This window comes from Sminthopsis crassicaudata, chromosome 4 (assembly GCF_048593235.1).
Source record: "Sminthopsis crassicaudata isolate SCR6 chromosome 4, ASM4859323v1, whole genome shotgun sequence".
NCBI lineage: Eukaryota > Metazoa > Chordata > Mammalia > Dasyuromorphia > Dasyuridae > Sminthopsis > Sminthopsis crassicaudata.
In genome coordinates, this window is record NC_133620.1 from 60,325,512 (window position 1) to 60,351,346 (window position 25,835).

General features: G+C 39.4%; 2 protein-coding genes across 10 annotated transcripts in view; one reads left to right on the plus strand and one right to left on the minus strand.

Moving 5' to 3' along the window:
* The window catches only part of C4H1orf105 (chromosome 4 C1orf105 homolog), a 51,759-nt gene that overhangs the window by 12,139 nt on the left and 13,785 nt on the right, over positions 1 to 25,835 (plus strand). For 2 of the 7 annotated variants that reach the window (XM_074308358.1, XM_074308365.1), the window contains exons 1-4: positions 7,991 to 8,182; positions 9,686 to 9,786; positions 18,139 to 18,250; positions 21,212 to 21,299. In XM_074308358.1, the coding sequence (XP_074164459.1) occupies positions 9,714 to 9,786; positions 18,139 to 18,250; positions 21,212 to 21,299 (273 nt within the window). In that variant the 5' untranslated portion in view covers positions 7,991 to 8,182; positions 9,686 to 9,713. The other 5 variants (XM_074308360.1, XM_074308361.1, XM_074308359.1 and 2 more) reach the window with 5 other exon arrangements.
* On the minus strand, positions 2,909 to 7,780 carry PIGC (phosphatidylinositol glycan anchor biosynthesis class C). Of its 3 annotated transcripts, none has more exons than XM_074308356.1 (2): positions 7,691 to 7,780; positions 2,909 to 4,243 (listed from the first exon to the last, which is right to left on the minus strand). In XM_074308356.1, the coding sequence occupies exon 2, from the start codon at positions 4,144 to 4,146 to the stop codon at positions 3,214 to 3,216; it is 933 nt and encodes a 310-aa protein (XP_074164457.1). In that variant the 5' UTR covers positions 4,147 to 4,243; positions 7,691 to 7,780; the 3' UTR covers positions 2,909 to 3,213. The 3 variants fall into 3 exon arrangements, with proteins under 3 accessions (XP_074164457.1, XP_074164456.1, XP_074164458.1); XM_074308355.1 differs by lacking the exon at positions 7,691 to 7,780 and adding an exon at positions 7,617 to 7,639; XM_074308357.1 differs by lacking the exon at positions 7,691 to 7,780 and adding an exon at positions 6,745 to 6,991.

A 25,835-nucleotide genomic window follows, 5' to 3' on the forward strand; every position in this document is an offset into this window, starting at 1 on the left:
GAGAATGGTTGGGTAAATTGTGGTATATGAAGGTTATGGAATATTATTGCTCGGTAAGAAATGACCAGCAGGAGGAATATAGAGAGGCCTGGAGAGACTTAAATCAACTGATGCTGAGTGAAATGAGCAGAACCAGAAGATCACTGTACACTTCAACAACAATACTGTATGAGGATGTATTCTGATGGAAGTGGAAATCTTCAACATAAAGAAGATCCGACTCACTTCCAGTTGATCAATGATGGACAGAGGTAGCTACACCCAGAGAAGAAACACTGGGAAGTGAATGTAAATTGTTAGCACTAATATCTGTCTGCCCAGGTTGCATGTACCTTGGGATTCTAATGTTTATTGTGCAACAAGAAAATGATATTCACACACATGTATTGTACCTAGACTATATTGTAACACATGTAAAATGTATGGGATTGCCTGTCATTGGGGGGAGGGAATAGAGGGAGGGGGCGATAATTTGGAAAAATGAATACAAGGGATAATATTATAAAAATATATATATAATAAAAAATTTAAAAAAAAAATATGGCTGCATCAAAGTTTACACTGATATTTGTTATATATGTTCTAGAAAGTTGCCAGTTGTGTTTCCCAAACTTTTCCTCATTATAGCTCATACTGTTTTGTGTGCTTTGGATCCAGGAACATAAGAAGCCTATCTCCTTATGAACAAAATCAGTAATGACTTGGGTATGCCCCCTCTTGATCAGGGCTTGATCAGAGTATTTCATTTTATACTCTCAAATTAATGTTTTTTGTTTGTTTGTTTGTTTGTTTGTTTTTACCTTTTTATTTGCTGCCTGATGCCCAGGGCCACTTAGCTTGAAAGGTTATTTCCCCCAAAACAAAATTATCTAGATGGACATAGGGTATATATGTAATACTATGAGGCTGGCAACATAGATTGGAGACTATATTATGCAAACCCTCAAATGTCAGAGTACAGGGTTTGGAATTGTCTGCATTGACAAAAAAGAATTTGAAGGTTTTTTTCAGTAGGGGATAGATACAAAGCTTTGCTTTCATATGTGGCCCAGAGGAGGCGGGAGAAAGACTTGTTCAATTATTCTACAGTACTTTCTTAAATAGTAAAAACAAAACAAAACAAAACAAAAAAAAAAAAAAAACAATCTATGTATTCTAATCATCAAAGAGCCATCGAAGTACTCATTTGTTTGAGAAAAAAAAATTTAAAAGAACACCAAGGGACTGAATAGCTTAAGACCCTGGTCCAACATTCTAATCAAAACCACTTTTTCTGAAACATCTTTCCAAAGAAAAGTAACCCAGGCTCCACAAAGCAATGGAATTTCATTCATCCTATATGAACTTCAAATGAAAATCCTCCCTTGTCCCCTTCTTATGTTATTTGAACATGAATATCTATAAAGTCTGTATAATAAGTTGGTGCTGTTACCCCAATTTTAAAAGACTTCATAGGTTGAGATTTAAGTAATCTAATTCTATGACCTTGTTGAAACTCTGGACAGGTCAGTAATACTATGATATGATAATCAAAAAAACTAATATAATCTTCAGCTGCCTTCAAAGACAAAGGAGACAATGCAATCAAGCTTGGTCATAGCACGATTTGGATACTGTGTTCAGTTCTGGGCACCCATTTTTAATACTGAAGAGTATCCAGAGGAGAATGAACAGGGTGGAAGGCCAAGAGAGCATGTTGTAAGGAATTGTCTTTCTAATAATTATTCTACTTGACCAAAAGTGGATCAAAATGAGGAGAGATGAATGAGGCAAATTCAAGCGTAAAGTCAGGGAAAATTTAAAAGTTAAGCTGACTGCCTTGTAAAATAGCAATGAATTCCTACTCATTGGAAGTCTTTAGACAATGATTAACCTCATGCACAGGAATATTTTAGGGGTGATTCCTTTTTTAAGTACAGGCTGTACTAGATATCCTCTGAGGTCCCTTTCAATCCTGAAAGTCTAAAATTTTATAAAGACAGAAATTAGCTTTAAAGGATTTCAGTGAATGATAGCCCAGGAAATTACAGGCACACAGGCCCAAAGTTAATGAAAACCTGGTGTATTTTTACTAGTTATCTTTCTCATTTCTATTTATTCATTGTTTTAATGAACACTGATTCCTCTCCCAAGTGCAAAGCTCAGTAGTAGTTGATGAGAGAGATACAAAGTTTAGATAAGATCTGATCCCATAGAGGTCATAGCCTAGTAGGGGGCTACTATGTAACCACATTATACACTGGGGTACCATCAGTGCTACTCTTCCGTACTCCCGTACTCCTAAGAAAGTTATTAGCAAAGTCAGACATCAGGGAAGTCTTCGTGGAATAAACATGTAATACTAGGGTTGGAGATCATGCAATGGGTAAGACCCATTCATCAGAGGAAGAGAGTAGCATTCCAAGCACAGAGATGGAGATGGAGAACAGAGAAGGGGATGCTATAGAAATCTCCTATCTACTTCCAGGGGCAGTTTTTTGAGTAGTCTAGCTTAGCATAAAACAGATCAAAGCAGAATGAGTTATAACTGTAAAGATAAAATGTGAAAGGAGGTGAAAGAGATTGAACTTTATTTTACAGGCAATCATGACCCATGCTAAAAAGTCTGGATGAGTGAGCTTTATCCACATTCTATGTCCTTGTAGCTATGTGGAGCCATTAGAGCACTGAGAGTCAATAAGATCCAGGTTCAAATCCAACTCTTTGACACTTACTGTGTGACCCCATGCAAAGTATTTAACTGCTGTCTACTTCAGTTTCCTTAATAGCACCCACCTCCTGGGGTTGTTGTGATGATCAAATGACTTAATTATAAAGAGCTTAGCACGTATATGGCACTAGGAGGCACTTAATAAATGCTTATTCCCTTGCTCCCCCTTAGAGGAAAGTCAAATGAAAGATCTCAGACTTTAAGCTTCAGTTTTTAATACAAGATTACACCACGCCATTGGCCACAAATCTCAAATCCAATGTCAGTATCATTGTCAGACCTCTGAAGATTATAGTCCACTCTGCAGGATGGAGAAGTGTAAATCATCAGCAACCACCATTACTTCATTCTTCTAATGCTGTTCTTTCAGACATCTCCAAACCTGCTGCTTTTGAGAGACCTTCTTCCCTTATGGCTGTTTTGTTTTGTTTTTTTTTTGAGAGGTGGGATCTGGTCTTTCAGTCCTTAATACCAGAATGTGGGAACTCCCCACCTGTCTCAAGCTAGGTGAGGAACCTAGACAGGTCTTCCTTGATTTCAGCTTCATCCCAAGGTCCATGAATGTTTTCTTTGAAAAGCTGCAAGCGGATGAGATAATAAGGACAGAGACAAGAAATGGAAACTAGTAGCAGAGCAAAGAGTATGGCCCCCACACCACTAATGGTCAACAGCCCCGCCAGGGCAGAGAAAGCAAAGAGCAGTGTGACCCCCACATAGCTGCATGGGGTACAGGCCTTCAGTTTCTTCTGTAGCATTGGCCACAGGGCAAAGATCTGGATGGCAAATGTCACCATAATGAAGGCATGGAGGGATCGAGGCAGGCGGGAGGCCAAGCAGACAGAGGCAAAGATGGCCATGTTGAGGGAGAGGGTGCTAGACACAATTGCAGCATTGGCTCCGTAGTCAAAGAAGATGAGGTGCCCCAAGAGCATGAAAACGGACATAGCATAGATGGTGTCAGTGCTGACAGATTCCGTCAACGTCTTCAACACTGGGGAGAAGCCATAGGTGAACGTGATAAAGAGCAGGGCACTCTTCAGGTCAGCCCACCGTGTGCGCCCACTCTTCTTCCGCCCAGCCCCACCATCAATGAGGTCAAACAAGACATAGCCAATAAGGGAGGAAGCCAAGCCGGTTCCAAAGAGCCACTGGGGCGCTAACAGACCCTCATCCATATACCACCAGATGACCACAAAGACACAGACACTGCACAGCTGCTGGATCACCACCCCGGACTCAAAGACCACGGACCAGTACTGGTATTTCCGGGTGGAGATGTTTTTGCGCAGCTCTTCTAGGAACCGCTGGTCCACGTAGTTATCAGGGAAAGGCTGCCGCTCATACAGCACTTTCTGCCACCCCACAACTCTGGTGCTGGCCATTGGTTGTGAACACAGGCCCTTATCATCAGAGCACAGACTGAATTTAACTCTCATCCATAAGCCCTGGTGGGGCTGACTCTTCAGGAGGCTAGAGGATGGGCCCTCTTTGGATTCTCCATACTCTTCTGCACCAGATGATTTTCCAGTCAATCTTTGGTCCATTAGATGAACAAGGTCGACCAAATTCCAGGAGGGAGGGGGAGTAAAAAGGAGTAAAAAGGGAGGGAGGAGGAGAAAGATGGAAATGGAGAGAGGGAAAGAGAGACAGAGAAAGGAGAGAGAGATGACAGAGAAGAGGGAAAGAGAAGAGAAAAAGGAAAGTTGGAGGGAGAAAATGGAGGAAGAAAGACAGAGGGAGTGGAAGAGGAGAGGGGGAGAAAGAGAGAGAATATCAGTTAATCTTTGGAAATGAATTCCTTGTAGGTCAAACAAGAAAAAATTAAACATCCCCAATCAAATCTATACTTAAACCATAAATATTAGAATGAGGTAGGTGTGGTGACAGACTTCAAAAACTTCTTTTTTCTAACTACAGTACTTTGAATGGCAAGATGCCTATCTCTAAGAATGATGTTGGTACAATGAGGAGAAAATGAGAGGGAATTTACTAAGTGCCTACTCTGTGCCAGTCTCTGGGCCAGGCTTTTTACAAATATTATTTCCTGTGACTTGGAATCACTGGACCTAAATGTGACTCCCATCTCAGCCCCCTAATATCTGTGTGACTCGAGGCATGTGACTTCATTGCTTTGATATCATTCTCCCATCCAGTATGAGGAGACTGGACTGGTTGACCTCTAAAGTTCTTTCTGGCTCTAAATCTATGACCCTAATATATAAGACTCACAGAGTCAAACTGCTCTGCACCAAAACTCGAGCTCAGGGCCCACTCAAGCTGCCAAACCTTAAATGACCAGATTAAAATAGAATGAGGAAATGTTTAACAAAATAAATAAAACACCATACAAATAATGTTAATTTGTGGTTTTCTAAGTCAGTAGAGGTTTCTATTTGGGTTTGACACCCTGCTCTAAGCCACATGGAACATTATAGGACCCCAAATAAGTGTGACAGACACTAGGAAACTGCAGGAATACAAACCATAGCTAAAAAAAAAAAAAAAAAAAAAAAAAAAAAATCCTTGCTAAATAAATTACCATTATTGTTTTTCCCTAGGTCCTTTTACTTTTAAACTAATATTAACTCCTTCTCATCTACTGTATGTTAGGTGCTAGGAAAGAAATTGGTCATAAGACATGCAGAGTTAAGACATTTTGCTCAGAACAGAGTCAAATATTCTATCAACTGAATTGGAGCCCCCTTTCCCCCCCCCTTTTTTTTTTGTTTAAATGGCTATGACCTTTTTATACCTGCAAACTCCTATAAAGATGCCATTAGTCCCATTTAACAGATGGAGACGCTAAGGATCTAAAATTTGCCCAGAGTTTCATATCCAATTGGAATGACACCTTAAAATCATAATCTGGGGAAATATGTATCCCCTCTGCTGGAGACAGAATTTTTGGTATTGATGGCAGCAAACCAGAGACCTGCAAGCAGATTTCTTTATGTTGTAGCAGGGCTCAGGACTACCATACAATGGCAGAGAAAAGGGCATCATTACCCAGTGTTCCATACTTAGTCAGCACTGCTATACCACTAGAGCAGAACTGCCCTAATTAGGAAAGTTAAATTGGCCTGAAAATGAGGTCTTGGTTCTGGTCTCACCTCTGCCTATAACGAGGTATACTAACCATTCAGGCTTTATTGAGGTATCTAGTAACCATTCAGTTTCTTCTTCTATATGATGGGCTAATTAGGCTGAGTGACTTCCAAGCTCTATTGGATTTATCATGAATTTATCATTTGACCTCAGCTGAAGTGTTCACTGTTCTGATAGATTCTGCTCCCTAGACTAAGAACCTGCTTTCCCCCTGGGAACTATGGACCGCTCCAATTTGAACAATTTAGGAGGAAGGCTATTTAGGGCTGAAAACAAAACCTTAGCCTTGAGAGTCAGAGGCCTGGGTATGAATCCCGCTTTGTCATGTGAATGTGGACAAGTTTTCTCATCTATAAAATGCCAAATGCAGGACTTCAAAGAAAGCACGGATGTGCTGGAGCCAACTTGGAAACACTGCAAATCAGAACTTGATTTGTTTTGTACCTAGACTAGATTTTAGAAAATGATGGGATATTAATAATGCAGATTAAGTTTAAAAGCATGCGATGCATCTTTTTATTTTTTAGAGTCAGTTATTAAACATTAACCAGCATATCCCTAGCTGTAAAATAACTTTCTGTTCTAAATCTACAGTCTCCAAATCCTTAAGGTAGTAACAAGATCAGGAGTTTACACAAATAAACTTTAACATAAAGGAGGGTGTTCGGGCTTGTTTGTTACTTAGTTGCGTCCAACTTGACCCCATTTGGGTTTCTCTTGTGATCTGTCATTTCCTTCTGCAGCTCATTTTAGGGATGAGGAAACTGAGGCAAACTGTTAAGTGACTTGGTCAGTTTCACACAGTTCGTTACAAAGTGATATCTTCCCTTTTCCAGCCCAGGCATTCTACATCCCTCCAAAGCCTTCAGGCTGACCACAAATCAGCATTAGAGGATGCTTAGTGTAATAAACAATCACTCCAACCCTACCCTGCAGAAAGCACAGAACTTTGGTCTGTGAATGTACAATGAATAAAATTAAAAAAAAAAAAAAATTGAGACTCAAATCAAATAACTTGCTGCTGGGGTTCTCAGAGAGGACAGTCACGGGGGAAGGGAGGCCAGGATATGACCGAGCACTGGGCTGCAGCGGCTGCTCGAGGACCCGGCCTCATTTTCCCACGCGGAGCTCCAGGCTGGCTGGAGAGGCCCCCGGAGCCCATGGGAGAGCCCTGAACAGGAGATAGGAGGGACAGAAGCATTTTTTAAATCCACACGTCGTGTATATCAGCTCGCCTCTACGGCGAATGCTCTAGCAGCCTGTCTCACTCGCCAGCACACTAGTCTCTGCACACATTGTTAACAAACTTCCAGACTCGGGAATCCTTCTCAGTCAAAAGGACACTGGGACACAGGACTGATTCTTAAGCCCCAAAGTGGGAAGGGGGTGCGACTGCGAGGAAAGGACTCCAGGGGGCAGTGTGGCGCAGGGCAGAGGCCGGCACCCGGGCGAGAGAGCCCCGCCCCCTGCTCCAGGGAGATCCCCAACGAGCAGAATTGGAGGGGTCCGCGGCGTCACAGGGAAGAGGGAGAGGCTTCCCGCTCATTGGAGCGGAGTCTCGGAAGAACACAGGCTCTTTAAGATGTCATGGGTTCAAATCCCGATCAGTAGGGGTACCCCCAAGCCTCAGTTTCCTAGACACTAAAAAGGGACAGATTAGACTAAGCGGCCTAAAGGGAGAAAGCTAGGTCCCCGGCCTCAGCCCAGCCCTGATGTCACCACCCTGGGGAGCAGGAAGGACTGAGCTCGTCCCTCCCTTCCCCCACACACTTTCCAGCGTTCCGAAGTACAAGACTCCCACCTGCCCAGCCGCCCGATCCCCTTCTCGGACTCGGAAGGAAAGGGGCTAGCGGGGACACCCACCCCACCCCCTACCTGTGGGTCCACAGAGGCTCCTCCCCTTGATCACGGCCAAAGCCACGTCCTCCCTACTCCTTCCCGGAAGGGCCCGAGCGCTGACTGCGCAGCCGCAGACCGGACCTCATCCCGCTCCGCGGCCGAGGAGATGCTGCCTTTTGCAGCCATCTAGTGGAGAAAGCGAAGAAGGCAGGCCCGACTGCGTGCGGATCCCCGGGCCAACGTGCGTGACCCGAACCCGTGCCTTCCGGGAGCTCACATTCTAACCGGGAAAGGCCGCGCGGTCTAGGACCTGTAACCCTTGCGTATGTACGCGCTGCCCCAGCCTTCCCAATGGAGCTTTAAGCCTTGCCGATTACATAAGCTTGTGGATTTATGTTTATATGAAAGTGTGAACATGCATATTCATGAGCTTTAATTCCTTAAAACGGTACCGAGATTTGGGAACAAAATACATGTAGCATATGTGTGCGTGTGTAGTTGCGGCGGAGCCTAGAAGGCAGGAATCAGGTGAGGGGGGAGATTTTCCTTAAGATTTGCCATGGACCCCTCTTCGGGGTCCCTGCTGAGAATGTTTTTGAGTATTTAAAAAGACTTGGTTAACCAAAACAAAACATTCAAATACTGTTGTTAAATAATGAAAAGGAAAAGGAAATCGAGTTTTAGGTCTCCTAGCCTAGGTCACACTTGCAGTAAGTAATGGAACCATTTGAACCCGGGTCCCCTGCTTCCCCTGTACCAGACTGCCTCCCCATGTAGACAGTGCTGGATTCTAGTCCCACTTCTTACTAAATGAGGAAGGGCGTCTGAAGCCGGGCACGAAGATCGGAGTCCTGGCAGTAATAGTTCATAAGGGTCTGCAAACCCTTTTCCATGAATTGTGACATTTGATCCTGTGTGCATTGTAAAATATTAAGCCTGGAAGGGACTTCAGAAATGGAGCTGTTCCCCAATTAATAAATGATCATGGGGATATAGAAACGGGCAGTTTTCAGGAGTAGATTCTAAACTCTCAATACTGTTAATACTGAAAAAAATAGTCACTAATGGAAAAAAGCAAATTAAGCAATCAAGTTGTCAAAACTGTGTGTGCCTTTTGATCCAGCGATAGCACTACTAGATCCATATAGCCAATAAATGCAAGAAAAAGGAATATAGATATATAGATAGCCATATATATTCTATTTGTGTGAAAATATAGTGGCCAAGATTTGGAAACTAAGGGGAAATGTCACATAGTCGAACTTTCTCCTTTTACAGATAAGGAAACTGAGGCCAGAGGAGGTAAATGATTTACTTGAGGTCAAGACCACTTTTTTTTTTTTATGTAATAGAGTTATCTTGATTAGAGTTATGATTTTAGTCTAACATCAGACTAGTGAGTTAGTTGGCAAATCAGCAAACTTTTACAAAGCACCTTCTAAGTGCCAGGCAGTATACTAAGTCCTAAGGATAAAAAAAGAGACAAAAGGAAATCATAATCTAATGGGGGAGACAACAAGCAACAGATATGTACAAACAAGTATATGCATGATGAAAAAAATCATTAACAAAGAGAAGGTACTTGAGTGGGGATGGGAGAGCCTTCCTATGGAGTATGAGAGTTTAGTCTGGACTTTTAAGGAAGCAATGGAAGTCAAAAGAAGAGATGAAGGAGAGGGCATGGAACAGCAGGGAGGCCAGTGTCACTGAGTGCCAGTGAGGCGTAAGGTGTAAGAAAGGTAGTGGGTAGGGTTGGGAGAGCTGATGATGAAGGCCTTTGAACATGACACAGGGCCTTAATAGAGTTTATCGAGTAATGGGAAGAGAAGGACCAGTGACACAGAACACTTGTGTTGGAGCTCAGAGGGGCCTGAGATCCATTTTCAGCCTCCTAGGTTTGGTTTCTTATCTTTCATTACCTACCTCACAAAATGGCTTGTAAGCTTCACAATAAATCACGAGTAGGTGCTATTGTTATTATTCAGTATAACAAATTCTGAAAATTTACCAGGCTCACTTCTTCCTCTCCAGGTCCCTTTTAAAGTTCCCATCATAAAGTATGACAGTTCTAACAAGGAAGTCATTCCCAGTTTGGTGGAAAAGAAACCCTTTTTCATCACTCTTCAAAAAAGGTAACAAACTTAACCACTAAAAGGTTGAAGTTTTAAGTCATCTAAGGAAATTTCCAAGGCTGTAGGGATCAAGAGATGACCAAGCAAGCCCCCTCAGCTCTTATTTAGCCCAGTGGCAAAAAATGGATAGAAATAACTAGAAGATTAATGATGCCCAATCTGCTGATCATAAATAGTGAGAACCCCTTCAATGGTAATATTATTTCTAAAATATGAAATAACTTTTTAAATATTAAAATTAAAATTTTATAAAATGAAATATTTTAAATATAAAAATGGATATTATCAAAATTATTTGTTACATTTTTCAGCATAGAAATAAGCTTAATCTCATTTATTTTACTCCCCAAATTCCTTGGCCTACATCATCCCCAGTTTGAGCCATTCCCGGGCCAGACTTTATGGATTCCGTGATTATATTTCAAAACCCTAAATGTTTTCATCACCAAATTAGCTTGGGAAGCACTTCAGAAAATTGTTAAAAGTTTGGAGCCTGAGAATCTGGAATTTTTATTTTGGGGGCCAGAATGCCTTGATCTCAGTTCTAAAATCCCATTTACTATTCTGTGCTGGAAATGTTGCTCTGTCTGGTATAAATGGACTAGGTTTCTAGATCCTCAGGCTCACCTAGAATCTTTGGCCCCTGATTCTCTAAGCACATGCTCAGGGAGTAAAGCTAAGATGCTTGTGGTTCTTTGCTCTGGGAACACAAACTGACTGACAAGTATTTTCAGACAAAAGGCAGGAATGGTAACAGATATCCATATGAGGATGAATTGGAGAAGCTGAAACTCAGCTGACCTTCCCTTCTATCTTTATCACTCACATGTCCCCAAAAGCAAATTTTTCTCTCTCCAACACATTTCATCATGATCTTCTTCCTGGTTAGTTAATTGTAAGCTTTCCATTACAAAAAGTCTTGAAACATGATTTCCAAATTTATTAGATTTTGCAATGCTTGATTTTATGACTCTGTCTCTGTCTGTCTCTGTCTCTCACTCTCTTATTTCCTCCTTCTCTTACTCTTTTCTTTCCTCTCTCCTCTCCCTCTCTTCTTCCTCCCTCCCTCTTTTCCCCTCATTCTTTTTCTCCCCACCCCATCTCCAAGTTTCACAATATACAAACTTCTTTGTTGAATTAAAGAAAACAGCTCCTTTTTGGTTGGAAGATTTAGGGAGAATTTTACAATATCCCTCAAAATATTTGGAAGCCCCTAAAGTGTTAGGAAACTATCCCTCTCTTAAGGAATTCTTTCCCCATCATATCATGGCACTTTATGGTATTGTGACAATATCACTGGTGTCATAGAATCCCAGGAAACGGAATTCTAGTCACAAACCCCCAGGGAGATGCATTAATCCCTTCTAAAATATCGCTAGTAAATGATTGTCTAGCCTCTGAACGCCTCCAGAGACTGGGAACTCACTCCATACTGAGCCAGCCTTAGCCATTCTGAGGTAGGAAGCCAAAACATTCCATTATCAGGTTGCTTTTACTGTTACTTTCTTTATATGAAGCAAAAATCTGCCTCCTTGAAGTAGCTGTCTATTAATTTGAATTTCTCCCTCTCGATCCTCATAGAATCAATCTAATCACATTACAATCTAATTACACATAATATCTCTTCGAATATTTGAGGATAACTATCACATCCCACCCACTCCTTTCCCAATTTTTCTCTTCTTAAAGGTTAAGTATCACAGTTCTTTAACATGCTTTTTAAAAATGTCCCTCATTTACCCTGTTAGTTGTCTTTGTCTGAATATACTCTATTTTGTCAATGTTCCTCTTAAAATATAATGATTGTTACTTTGATAAAGAGCCTTTAGGTTTGCAGCACACTTTCCATATATTATTTTATTTAATCTTGTCTTATAAGATAGGTGTTATTATTATCATAAATTATAAAAGAGGAAATTTGAGGCTAATAGAGGTCAATGAATTGACAGGTCACACAACTAGTATCAATATCTGAAGCCATATTTGAATGCAGATGTGCTTCTGACTCCAAATGCAATCTTCTTTCCATTACAGCCCCTACTTGCTATTAAGTACCTGGAACAGAGCCTATACCTCAAAAGTGTAAAGTAATTAATAACCATCCTTCATTTGAGCATTATGTTTCTATTAATATAGTTCAAATTACATTAAGTTTTTTGTTTGTAAGTTGTTTGGTATATTTTGGCCACTACATCACACTATTGGCATTATATTGAATCTTCAGCCAACTAAAATCCCCAGATGTTTTTTTCATGTAAACTTTCTTCCTTAGCCTCTGCTATTTTATACTTATAAAGATGTTTTTATTTGCTTATATTTTTAAGACAAGTAAAATAATTCAAAATTTTGATCCATATCTGTGATTTAATTGGCATAGAGAAAACTAACCAAGGAAATTTTCTCCATGTGTACAGAACAGAAGCATTCTGAATTCTATCCTGCATTACAGAATTATCTAGAATATTTGGAAATGAAGTGAACTAATATGTATTAGAGGTAGAATTTGAACCTTGATCTTCCTATTTGCTGTGACTAGGCTCTTCAGTCATTAAGCTCTATTAACTCACATTCATATTTGTTTATTAAATTTTTTTTAACTTGGATCATTATTCTAGCTAGTTTGTTGAGGAAGCCTAATTCTCTCATTCAGTAAGTTAACTTTCCCAGTTTCTTGTATTTAGGAAAAATCAGACATTCATTTCTTCTGTATCTTTGTCTAGGTTATTGGGATCATTTGTGATTATAACATCTATTTCTTGATATTCTTCCTTTCCTCTTGAGCTTTCTTCTCTTAGAGAGTATCTGGCCATATGCCAGTCTTTCTCTGAACACTTTTTAGTTCTGCCCTCCTAAAATCTAGAATTTGTCCAGATTCATCTTTCATCTTTTTGTGTCATTCATTCCTTTATTCATTCCAGTAAACTTTTATTAAATTCTGCTTTGTGCAATACAGTATAAATGGAGCTGGGAATAATAGAAAGATAAATAATAACATAGACATTCATTCAAGGAGTTTTGCAATCTAGTACAGGTGATAATGTGAGATACTGTGCATTGATAACATATTTATCAATAATGGTGTTGATAGGCTGACAGAAATGCTAAGAGAGAATCAACATTGATTTCTCTTGATGGTTCACTTGAGTAATTGTAACAGCAAAATTTGGTTTTAATACCATGAAATCAATAAATAATGTACAATCCCTCTCAAGGGTCACCAGAAACACATACATGTGTGTTATTAACAATTAATTTGTATAAATGTCCTGTGGAAAAGAAAGTAATTAAAGAAAGATTTGTAGAGGAAACTGCAGGTAGTCACCTAGGACATCAAATTGAGACTGAAGTATCATAGATTTCTAGGATTCAATGTGGTAGGCACAAAAAGGAGCACCATACTGATAAGCAGACACATCAGAGAAAGGAGCCACAAAACTTCTTTTGACTCTTTACAGAGATCGGGGAACCAAAGGTAAACTAGAAATATCAGTATCTCTTTCTCCTTGGAAGAAGTGGATGACATGGGTTCAGTGTCCTTCTGGGTTACATATCCTCCCTGTAACCCTTTGTCTTGTGGAACTGAGTAAAGCCCTTTGAATAAAGTATTTGAAGGACAGTCATATTTGATTGCCTAAAATAATAATAGTAAAAATGTTAGCTTCAGAAAGGAGTTTAAAAGGGCTATAAATTCAATTGAGAGAGAAGTCACTGTAGGGTGGGAGCAATCTAGAAAGATTTGATAGGGATAGAGGGAAGATGTGTGATATTTAAACTGGACCTTGAAAGGCAAATTGAATTTCAACCATTGCTAAATCAAGGGGAAGACATTCTAAATGTTGAGAATGTCACAATCAAAGTGGCAGAATTCAAAAGCACTCAGCGTAATCAAGGAACAGCTAATTAGCTATAGAGTATTGTGTTTGTCCTTCTTTCTGAAGGAGGATCATTGACATCTGGAAGGTGATGTCTTGACTTGCAGGTGAACTGGATTTAAGTGAGACAGGGCTGTGTAATGTCATCAGCCCCAATCTCTCCTGCAGTCATTGGAGTTCAGTGGTAAGACATAAGTCAGGATGACTGGCGATGGCCCAGGATACAGTGATAGACCTTGGCCTTTTTAAGCTAAGGTCTTTTCCCAGATTTCCGTTTGTCTGAAGCAACACCTATTCAGTGATTAAAGATTAGGTAAGAATTGAGGCAAAAGACTTCCTAGTTTGCCTTCACAAAAAAAAAAAAAAAATCAGTCTGGGAGGAAAAGACCATCAGAGTTTTTGAACAGAACAGAAACAATCGTCCAAACAATGTACAAGTAAGGTTTAGCATTTTAGTGGAAGCAGTGTGCTGTATCAGATTAAAATTATAGATTGAAACTTGGTGGTCCTGAATGTCAGGCTAAGGAGTTTGAACTTTTTTCAGTAGTCAAGAGGAAGTACAGAATGCCTTTGAGCAGTGGAGTTATGTAGAGTCAAACAACAATGATACGTAATTGGGAACATTAGATCATCATAAAACCTAGGATAATTTGTATATTCACTTTCTCTCAGAGTTCCTCTTTTAATCATACCATCAACCAATCCTGTCCCACTTTGTTAATTCTAATTAAAGCCATAGCAGTCCCATTGTCATTCCTTCTACCTTCTGAAAGATTATATTGTCCAAAAGGCAAGTCAAGAATTCATCAAGGACCTATTTGTTTTATTTTATTTTATTTTTAATAGTTTTATTTTTCCTACTACATGCAAAGATAATTTTCAACATTCCCCTTTACAAAACCTTGTGCTCCAAATTTTTCTTCTTCCCTCCTCCAATCCCCCCTCAGATGCTAAGCAATCTGATGTAGATTAAAAGTGTTGGTCCTTCTAAACTATTTCAATATTTGTTATTCTGTGCAAGAAAAATCAGATTAAAAGAAAAAAATCATAAGAAAAGAAAAAGAAAAGCAAATGACAAAAACAACAAAAAGGAGAAAATACTATGGTTTGATCTATATTCAATTTCCATAGTTTTTTCTTTGGATAGAGATGGCACTTTCCGTCCCAAGGCTATTTGAATTGCTTTGGATCATTACATTGTTGAAAGAGCCAAGTCCATCACAACTGATCACATAATCTTGTTGTTACTCTATACAATGATCTCTTGGTTCTCCAAACTTCACTCAGCATCAGTTCATGCAAGTCTTTCTAGGCTTTTCTAAAACCATCCCACTTATCATTTGCAAAGTAACATGAGCAGAACCAGGAGAACATTGTACTCAGTGACAACAATATTGTAATGATAATCAACTGTGAATGACTTAGCTATTCTGATCAATACAATGATCCAAAATAATTTCAATCACATGATAAAAAATACTATATCACCAGAGAGAACTGTTGAACTCTGAGTACAGATTAAAACTTTTATTTTCTTAGTTTTTTTTTCCTTGTTTTCTTTTGCAATATGGCTAATATGGAAATCTATTTTGCGTGACTTTACATGCATAATCAATATATTGCTTACCTTTTCAAGGGGTGAAAAGAGATGAAAAGGAAAGTGAGAATTTGAAACTCAAAATTTTTAAAATAAATTTTTAAAAATTTATATGAAATTGGAAAATATTTAACAAAACATATTTAGGTAACATATATATGCATATATATTTATATATAAGAAAAAATACACACATATGTATATATATACATATATATACATATACATAAGTTTTTTTTTTAAGAATTTATCACTTGCTCTGCTTTTAGCAAATGGGATTTCCTTCATCACCTGCAGTTTATGCCTGGAAATTAATAGACATTGGCTATGTCTAGCTGAAAGTTCAATATTATTTTTTTATAATAGAATCACTTTCATTCTCTCTCCTTTTATCCTCACTCAAAAGTTCTGCATGTTTCTGTTCTTATAGTTTTCTATATGTGTAATTTTTCTTGATTCACAATGTAATTTCACTATTTCTTTTCTCAATTATATCATTCTATAGCTATAGCCTTCTTTTATAATATTCCAGTTTATCCTTCCCAATCTTTTGCGATTCCTATGATGCTGAATTTCCCTCCTTGCCTTAATATTTCAGGTTTCTTTCATTACCCATACTCTGTACTAGGTATTGCTTTTGACAATTTTCAATACTTTTTTATGCACTAATGACCATGTTCTTCACTATTATTCTTTTATTGTCAGATTTTATTTCCTCTACAGTATCTAGGTTCACAGTTTTATCTGGACATTTTTTCCCTCCCTTTATATTTTTTATCTTAAAGTTCTTTTGATCAGATCAACAAATGAGTTTTTCCCATTCCAGGAATAATGTATTTCATATAATGCTGACATTTCTCTAGAATGCCCAAGTTTTCCCTGAACAAGAGGAGTGTTTAATGTTTAGGTTCTTCATCTTTCCTTCTCCCTTCATATTGAATCCTTTCACAGATCAACCCATTTGCTGTCACCTGATTCCTCACTTAACTCCTCAGAATTTTTTACTTGGGATCATAGAATCTAGTTTGAGGGCCTTAGAGATCATTAGTCTAACCAGCAGAGGAACCCTGAGAGAAGATATCTTTTGTCCCAGGTACTGAGCAGCAATTAGGATAAAAATCCAGATGCTCTGACTATAAATCCAATATCTTGTCACCACATTAATGGGTTCATAATAAGTTTATAGCTTAAAACATTCTTTGTTTTTCACTTTATTCGTCTTAGTTATCAGAGGTGAACAGAAAACTATAAGAGTAATAATAATAAAAGGAAACATTCACATGCTTCATCTTTATGACTTACAAAGAACTTTGCATACATCATTTCATTTAATAATAATATATTAAGGTTTACAAACTTGTTTCCTTACAATTGCCTGGTAAAAAGCATGACTATCATCACCCTTCCTTTATGGACAGGAAAGGTAAGACTAAAAAAAAAAAAAAAAAAAAAAAAAAAAAAGATTTGTTAAGGTTCCATAGCTTTGGGAAGCTAGGTGGGGCAGAGGATAGAGTGCTGGGCCTGAAGTCAGGAAGATCTTCAGGAGTTCAAATTTGACCTCAGATGTACCAGCTGTATTACCCTGGACAAGTCACTTTACCATTTGCCTCAGTTCCTCACCTAAGAAATGAATGGAAAAGAAAATGGCTACTCTAGTATCTTTGCCAAGAAAACCTAAATGGAATCCTAAAAAATCAGACATGATACAGTAACAATAATAAAAAACATACAGAAAGAAGAAAAACATTTAAGCCCAAGCCTTTCTACCATGTATCCATTTTCCCCATCTAAAAATGTGTTGACACATTGGCTGGTTTTGGACCAACTTCTAAGTGGTTATTGGCCCTGAGGGTATATTTGATACTAGGTATATTAGACAAATTGGATCATTTCCAAGGCCTTGTTTACTTTTAGGATGGAAAGGTCATCCTCACTCTTCAAGCAAGGAGATCCACTTGCAAGAAGCATGTTATCTGGAGTGCAACATCAGTAACTTGAGCTTTCTTCCTTACACTTGACCATTTTTGAAGAAGAGAGAGAAAGACACAGACTCACAGAAACAGAGAGTGTGTGTATATGTGAGAGAGAGAGATACACAGAGGCAGAGAGAGACTGTGTGTATGAGACAGAGAGACAGAGACAGAGACAGAGACAGAGACAGAAAGTCGGTGTGTGTGTGTGTGTGTGTGTGTGTGTGTGTGTGAGAGTGTGAGAGAGAGAGAGAGAGAGAGAGAGAGAGAGAGAGAGAGAAAGAGAGAAAGAGACAGACAGACAGGCAGACAGACAATGTAGCTGCAAGGATAAGGTAGTAGTCTACCTAATGGCTAAATTAGTGGATGTCTGAATGGCTACACATGGGACAACTTCCAAAATATTCCAGACTTAAAGGAAGTTTAGAATTAGATTCGGTTGCCTAATTTATCAAAAAAATATTGATTAAATGATCTAACAACCCTCCCAGCTCTAACTTTCCATTGTTCTCTATCTCCTAAAATTTAAAAGGGGGAAGGCTTTTATTTTGGCAATTTAACAGTATTATTTATTGGACAAAAAAAAAAAAAAAAATTTAGGGATTGTTAAACATTATTAGGAGAGTTGTTAGATAAATTTTAAATGTTATTTTATTAAATGTACTTCATATAATACTGGTGTCTCTGTAGAATGCCAATTCTACCCTGAACAAGAAGATTAGAATTTTTTAAATTCATAATAAAAAAAAAAAGTAAGGGTGAAACAAGAACAAGGACAATATGAAGTTCTTTAGTGTACTATACCTCCTAATAAAACCATCAATCTATTTGCTTTAAAAAAAAAAAAAAATCACTTTCAAACCACCAGATTATAAAACCTTTCACACTACCCCTCCCTCCCCCATCACAACAGGATTGAGACGTGTCAGGGCTGGTGGTGCAGGAGCCACCAGCTCTGGGAGAACGACTTATTCCTGGAGTCCAGAACAAACTGTACTTAAGGAGATGTCAAAGGGAGATGGAAGGTGAGGCCCCTTGTCTTTCCCCAATAGGGAAGGTATATGGATAGCCCAATGTCAAGGGGAGGAAAAGGTTGCTTAAGAATTCCCCAAAAATTATTAGCTGTTCAAACCAATAAATGTTTCGAGCTTCCAGGAGACAAAAGGAATTTCAGTCAGTCAGTCAATAAGCATTTATTAAGTACCCACCATGTGGTCAGCTGCTTGTTAAACACTGGGTGATAACAAAAAGAAGCAAAAGCCAGTTCCTCTCTCAAGGAGCTTACAATCTAACAGTGGGAGACCAGTAAATAAATAGGTACAAACAAACTATATGCCAGATAAATTAGAAATAATTAACAGAGGAAGCACTAAAATTAAGAAGAGGGGAGAAAGACTGTGTAGAAGATAGGATTTTAGTTGGGACTTGAGGGAAGCCAAGGAAGCCAGTAGGTGGAGATGAAGTGTCTCCTTCATGGAACAGAAAGGAGGCCAGTGATATTGAACTGAAGAATACTGGTAGAGTATAAAGGGTGAGAAAACTAGAGAAGCCAGGTTGGGATTAGATTATGAAGGGCTTTGAATGGCAAACAGGAGGTTGTATCCAATCCTGGAGGTGACAGGGAGCCCCTGGAGTTTGTTAAAGGGGGATAGGAGTGACATAATTAGATTTGCAGTTGTTGAGTCTTGGCTGACCCAAGATAGCAAACCATCTTCTGAATCGGAGACTTTTGTAAAGTGACCCAAATATACCATACAGTTTTTGTCAGTAAAGGAGATACAATCTACATTTGGCCAAATGTACTTACTTGAAAACTCAAGATTTGGAAAATTAGCTTGAGATCACAACTTGAAAGTAATGTGTTGAATTATTATGTACTATTTTTAAAAAGTAAATGATATGAAATGGAAAGTTATGGTTTTCTAAGAGAATCCTTTTTTGGGGTTCTGTGCTGTATGCATAGAAATGTTTTCTCTCTCTCTCTCTCTGCCCCCTCCTTCTCCTTTTCCCTCTCCTCCATCTCTCTGTTAACTCTATTGTTGCTTAACTTTAAAATAAAGAAAAATGGCTTTAGAGCTAGGCAGAGGAAAAACATAACCTATTTGTATGTGTCTGAAACTGAGCCCACCTATGATCTCTCGCATCTGTACCTCCAGTGCACTTTCCTGTTAGAATGATTCTCTATGCTTTGCCAAAGACTGGTAGAGCACATGTTGAAAGCCTTCACTTTGTTCACTCTGAAGCCCTGTTGATTCAAGTATGGTATTTATTCTCCTGAAGGAATCTTGGACTAGCCTGATTAGGCCTGGACAGAAGTTTGCAGCTTCCAGAAATCAGATCATTGAGTCAAAAGTTGAAGCCTGTTCCTATGCAGAAAGTAAAGGCAGTTAGACTGGGATGATGAGCAGTGTTCTTCCATCACCCTGCCCTTCCTCCTCCTCCCCCCCCACTTTGGAGGAGAGGGGATGGTGGTGAAGATAAACAGGACAAATACTGTGTGGACGCTAAGACATTCTCCCTTTACATGCCTTTGTTTTAAATGAACAATGGACAATGAAGCCTTACCCCACTTAAAGGGAAAAATGTTCCTGGCAAAGCTGCTATTATTCCTGTTCATATTTTCCACTTATTTGATGCCAGGATCAAATTAAATAATGAGCACAGTTTATAATTACTTGTTATCCAGCTCACTACTAGCATGATAGATATAGATAAATAGGTAAGTAGGAAGATAGATAGATAGATAGATAGATAGATAGATAGATAGATAGATAGATAGATATAGATAGATGTAATATATTAGACACATTATATATATATATGTATATATTAGATATATGTTAGACGCACACACATATGTCAGAATAGCAAAAGGAGGTAGTGAACAGGTAGTCCAAACAGAGAAGAACATTGGTACTACTATTGACCTTCTGCCTCTATCCTCTATAATAAGTAGTTGTTATTCAGAGGACCAAGGAAAAGAAAACTTGGTAGAGAGCAATGGGCAACTTGTTTTGGTGTACAGGCTTCAAAATTTAGAAATTATAGAGGACACAAGCAGACATAAGGAAAAAATAAGAAAGGGGAAATGGATCTAGTTATCATTTAAAAGTCATAATATGCGTGACATGGGAGCTTCCTCTAAGCTGGATGCAACCTCTGTGTACTGCAAACTGCTTCATGAATTTCTCTGGCCCCAAACTCATCAATAATATGATAACAATAGTAGTAGTAGTAATAATAATTTTGTAGTGTTTTAATATTTTACAAAGTGCTTTGCGAATGTGACCTCACTAGAACCTCTAGCAATCTGGGATGGCATTATTATTCCCATTTTGCAGATAAGGAAACTGGCCAAGCTTCTGGTAAGAAGCTTTTCCCACCTTTTTCCTATATACAACTTAACCTGAGAATTATCAGAATTCCTTTTGGGAAAACAAACACATGAATAGTAGGCCATGTTGCTATGAAAAGAGTATTTGGCTTCAGAAAAACTAGTTGAGAATCCTAGCTCTGCTACCAGTCATCTCTCTGATCCTAGAAAAATTATCTTCTTTGGATCTTAGGATCCTCATCTGCAAAATGAGGGGATTGCACTAGATGCAATTGTAGGCTCTTTTTCAGCCCAAAGTCCTATTGGAAAGCCAACATTTCGCACATCTTAATCATCTGCTTTTACGGAAATGTGTTCCTAATTTATATGTAAGAAAAAAAAAAAGCCTATTGATAGTATTATCTTCAAGATTATATTCCCGATTCATAGAAAGCTTTCTTCTAACTTGAGAGAAAGGGGACAGAAGAGACTGGGGTAATGTGGGAGGAACATAGATGTTCTCATTCTCTTCCTTTCCATCTGAGAGTAACAAGGTGAAAAACCCCCTCTGTCAGACCTCCCTAAAGCATAGAAGGGACTGGCTTCCCAAGCCCCAGTAAGTGGGTGGGTGGGAGGGAGGGGGTGTTAACTTTCTCTGCTCTTGATTACTCAGGTCTCAGACCTCATCCCCCACTGCTGTTGACACCAAGAAGGATTTGACTCTGCCCAGCTTGTTTAAACTACCAGAAGTCTCCCATCAGGTACTCAAGTTTTCCAGTGACATGAGCCCAAATGGCAATTCTTAGAGTCCCCAGGGTGCAGAGATTGGTGCTTGCCTTCTGTCTTCCCCACTCTTCCCTGCCCCAAACCTTGCTTCTTAGTGAATTGGGTGGGAGTGGAGGAAATTTATCCAACAGGGGTTCAGTTGGATGGCTTCCACCCAGTAGGCAGGGCAAATTCCCATGATGTCAGAGTCAGAGGAGACTCCCAAAGCTCCCTTCTGCCCCCTTCCCCAACTTCTCCCAAAGAGAATACTTGCCTGGATGGCTTCCTCTTTGCCTGCCCTCCAGGGATGGAGTTACCTGGATATTCTCAGCTTGGCCAAATGAGAGAGAAGCTGGTGGCAAGGGGCTAGCCAGCACAAAACAGTAGTGTCAGTGAGAGGGAGAAGCAGTGGCTCTTATCTTTTATCTCTGATTACTGATGTTACACACATGTGTACACATGGAGCTTTATGTAATCTGAAAAACCTGGGCTTGTTGCTCTAATGCCTTTTCATTAGTTCTATAAAACTCCATTGTTTTTACTTGTTACATAGGTTTTATTTCATGTAATACTTAAAAAAAAAAAAAAAAAAAAACACCTGATTGAGGCAGAGCAGAAAGTATTCCTATTTCACAGATGGAGAAACCGAGGCTCAATGAGCCAGTGAACTTATTGCCTTGGCAGCTAGACTTATTGCCTGACTCAGAAAGATCTGAATTCAAATTCAGCCTCACACTTACTGGTGGTTCTAGCCTGAACACTTAACTCTGTTTCCCTGTTTCCTCATCTGTAAAATGAGCTGGAGAAGGAAAAGGCAAACCACTCCAGTTTCTCTGACAAGAAAACCCCAAATGGGGCCACAAAGAGTCAGACAGGATTGAAACAAGTAAAAAACAATAACATATTGCTTCCCCAAAAAAGAAATAGAATGTAAGCTCTCTGAGAGCAGGAACTGTTTTGGTTTTGCTTTATAAGTGCTAATGAATTGAACTGGATCATGTAATGAATAATTGGTGGAACAGTGTTTTGATCCCTTAAACAAGTGACTGAGCCAATAATAACAACTCTGGCCTACTCTCATAGTGTTGCTGTGAAGATTAAATCAGATAAAATGTCTGAAAATGCTCTGTCCACTGTGACATGACATATAAATGGAGAGTCATGTTGTTTTTATGGTTGTTGTTTTTTTTTTTTCTTCATCTCCCTGAGGAAGAGAGAAAGAAAAAAAAAATCTTGGTAATATGTAAACCCCCAGAATTTACGTTATCTCATTAATCCTCTCAGCACTTATATGACATAAGTAGGTATTCCTGGCCATATCTTACATGTAGGGAGACTGAGAAAAAGAGCAGTGAAAGGATTTGTCTGACAGTTTCATAGTAGAGTCAGGATTAAATCCAGGTCCATGCCATGCAATCTCCAATTTGTCCCAAGTAATCTTTTTTTAGGGCTAACTTCATCACCCATAGTGACTTTTCATCCCATCCTAGGTTTGGCCCATGTCTGTCTTTGTCCACTCAATAAATCTCTATCCCTGTTCTTGCTCTAACTTCTGTCAGTTCTCCAGGTCATTGATTGGAAGGGAAGGGGAAAGTGGGGAGAAGGAGGGAGTGACTTTGAACAAAAACATTAGCAATTTGATTCCCCCATTTATAGACACAATATCAGATAGCTCTGCCCTTCCAGATCCCGCACTACAGCACCTCTGCCTCTGACATATGGGGAAACATCTCTAAAGTGTCCCCAGATCCATGCAGGTCTCTTGGGCAGAGGTTTGAGTGATAATAAATGATGTATATATAGCATTTTGCAAGTTGTCACCCTGGCCACATACTGAGTAGCCCTGATAACTTCCTAGCTTCTCTCTGGGCCCTGAAAAGTAAAATCTCTTCTTAGAGAAGTTAAAGACTTTTTAAAAAACACTGGACTTCCTGTCTTTTTTAAAAGTCTAGACTGAAAGTGCAGGTCTACTCATATCCCCACCACAATACTGATCTGAATACAAGCTGCTCCATTTCTGAACTGGGCCAGTTTATTCCTCCTTAGGCAGCCTAGTGCCCCTCTCCTTCTGGAGCTCAACATATTGATTACAGATTTATTGTAAATTCCCGATCAGCATGGCATGGCGCACCACAGCTCGGATTTCCAAGCTCGAGAGTTTGCCAGCCTTAGCATCCCTGCTGGTTGGGATTACAGACATCACACCTCACCGGTAATAAATGTGAAAATTATCCTGCCCACTGCCTCTGATAACTTGAAAGGGGGCACACAATGAACAAGGAATAAAAGGATATCTAAGAAGCCATTCTGTAGCAAAGCCAAGTGTGGCAATAGAAAATCAGCAGGGGAAGAAATATTTTAAGATGGCTAGATGGCTGGAAGCAGATAACCCATGGTCTAGTGGAAAGAGTATTGAGTTGAGGATACCACTATCCTCTGGTGTGCCACTCACTCCTGGGTGACTTTGGGACAAGCTGCTTTCTCCAAATGAAATAGGACATACTGGACCAGATGCCACAGAGGAGCCCTTCGGGTCTGAGCCTGGGAGCATTCCTCTGCGTCTTGGTGTTTTCATGTGTGTGTTGGCCATTAGGTTCTGGGGACTTGGCTGATCAGCCTTTTGGGTTGTGAGCATTCCCAAAGCCACAGGTCCATTATTGTTCATAAAAAGAGCATGTTCTCATGTTCTTCTGCTTCACTTTCACAGTGAATGGGTGCATCTCTTGGGTCTGTATTCTGTTGCGTGGAGGCTGCAAATCAGAGTATTTGTGAAGGGGAAACTCTAAGCTAAGTTGGGCCTTTCAGGCTGTTGGGTTGCTGGCAGGAAAAAGTCCAGGAGGACCTACAGGATGGAGAAGTCTAGGTGATGGGGTTTTTCATAAGCAGCACTCTCAGCCAGTGTCTGATTAGAGGTGGGAGCCAAACAAATTCTCTGTTGATTTTTCTTTAAGGAAAAATGATGTGGTTTGTGTCAGCTGATGCCCTCTAACTGGTGGTTTTGGTGTTGGAGTGGGGTTTTTTGGATTATTTTTGCACTTCCTCTCTTCCCCCTCACCCCCAAATCACTAGGATTGGCCAAGGCAGCTGCTAGCATTACCACAATAAACTGGAAACTCAGCCTAGGAGTGTGGGCTATGGGACAGAAGCAAAAGCCCTGTCACCAGCGCAGTGCCTGGCATGTAATGAGCACTCACTAAGTGCTTGTCATCTGACTGGCAGAATGACCTGGCTCCCGTTGGCATCATAGACCAGCTGGCAGAATTACTGAGAGTCACATTACAAGGCTCACATCTGCCTTGCTAGGTGAGGATGGAAGCTCTTCTCTTGGAGTAGGACCCAGCCAATCAAGGATGATCTGTTAGGAAACAAGATAGAAGGATCCCAAGGAGGATGAAGCAGGTCAAGAAAAGGCTGTCCAATGGATAAATATGAAAATCAACAAACAAACATTATTCCTATGTTGTACAATCCATCTGCTGCACCATATTGCTGCAAATCCATGCCATGGAAAGCTTTTGCTCTCATTGAGTTGTGTTGAGGATCAATTGAAATAATATATTCAAAACATTCTTTTTTCTTTTAAAAAATACTTTGTTTTCATGGATGGGTCTCAGAGAGGGCAGAAGCAGGAATACTCAGGGAAATCTAAACTAAGTAAAAACAAAATCAATAAAAATTATTTTTAAAAAATATATAAAGTGCTTTGGAAAGCCTACCCTACATAATTGTTGGGTGTTAGATATCTCTTTTCACCTGTAAATAACAGGTATAGATCTGTTGCTCTTTCAATGATCATAAATAAGTGAGATTCATAGAGATCACTCAGAGACATATTCAGACCAGTACAGATCATAGAAATCAATTCGTGAGTCCTAATTTCAAACCCCAGATTTGTGTGCAATAATTTTTGAGAAATCATAAAAAAGAAGACAAAAATGCATATCTACATGGGGATAAAAGAGCAAACTTGCTTCTCAAAGGCTGGGCAAGCCAAACAACCTCTGGCAGGCCCTACCACACTGGAGAGTATTCACATACAGGTCCAGGGATGGATTATGTTGGGTTTTTTGTTTTGTTTTGTTTTGTTTTGTTCTAGAACATGTTTCACCAGGTTTGAAGAGGATCTACACTGGAATTGGTTGCAGGGTTATAAATTCTTCAGCCACAGAAGATTATCTATGAGGTGCTATTTTGTGTGGTAGGGAAGTGGGACTATTTGGTGCCCCTAAAATAGAAGCAAGCACATCTTCACTTTCTGTTGTCTGTAGTTTCAGCTTCTGTTATACAAACAGGTGTGAGTATTCTCTCAGAGGATCATGAATTTAAAACTGGGCCCTAGAGGCTATCTCATTATCTTGTTTAAATTTCTCATTTTACAGATGAGGAAACTGAGGCTGGGTGATTTGCCCAAAGGCATAAAAATGTTCAAATCTTAGGTCTTTTAACTCTAGTACAAGTGTTAACTTATTAACACTGCCATTCCAGGTTGTGAGACTTTGGGTATGGAGACATGACAAGAAGTTTCTGTCTAT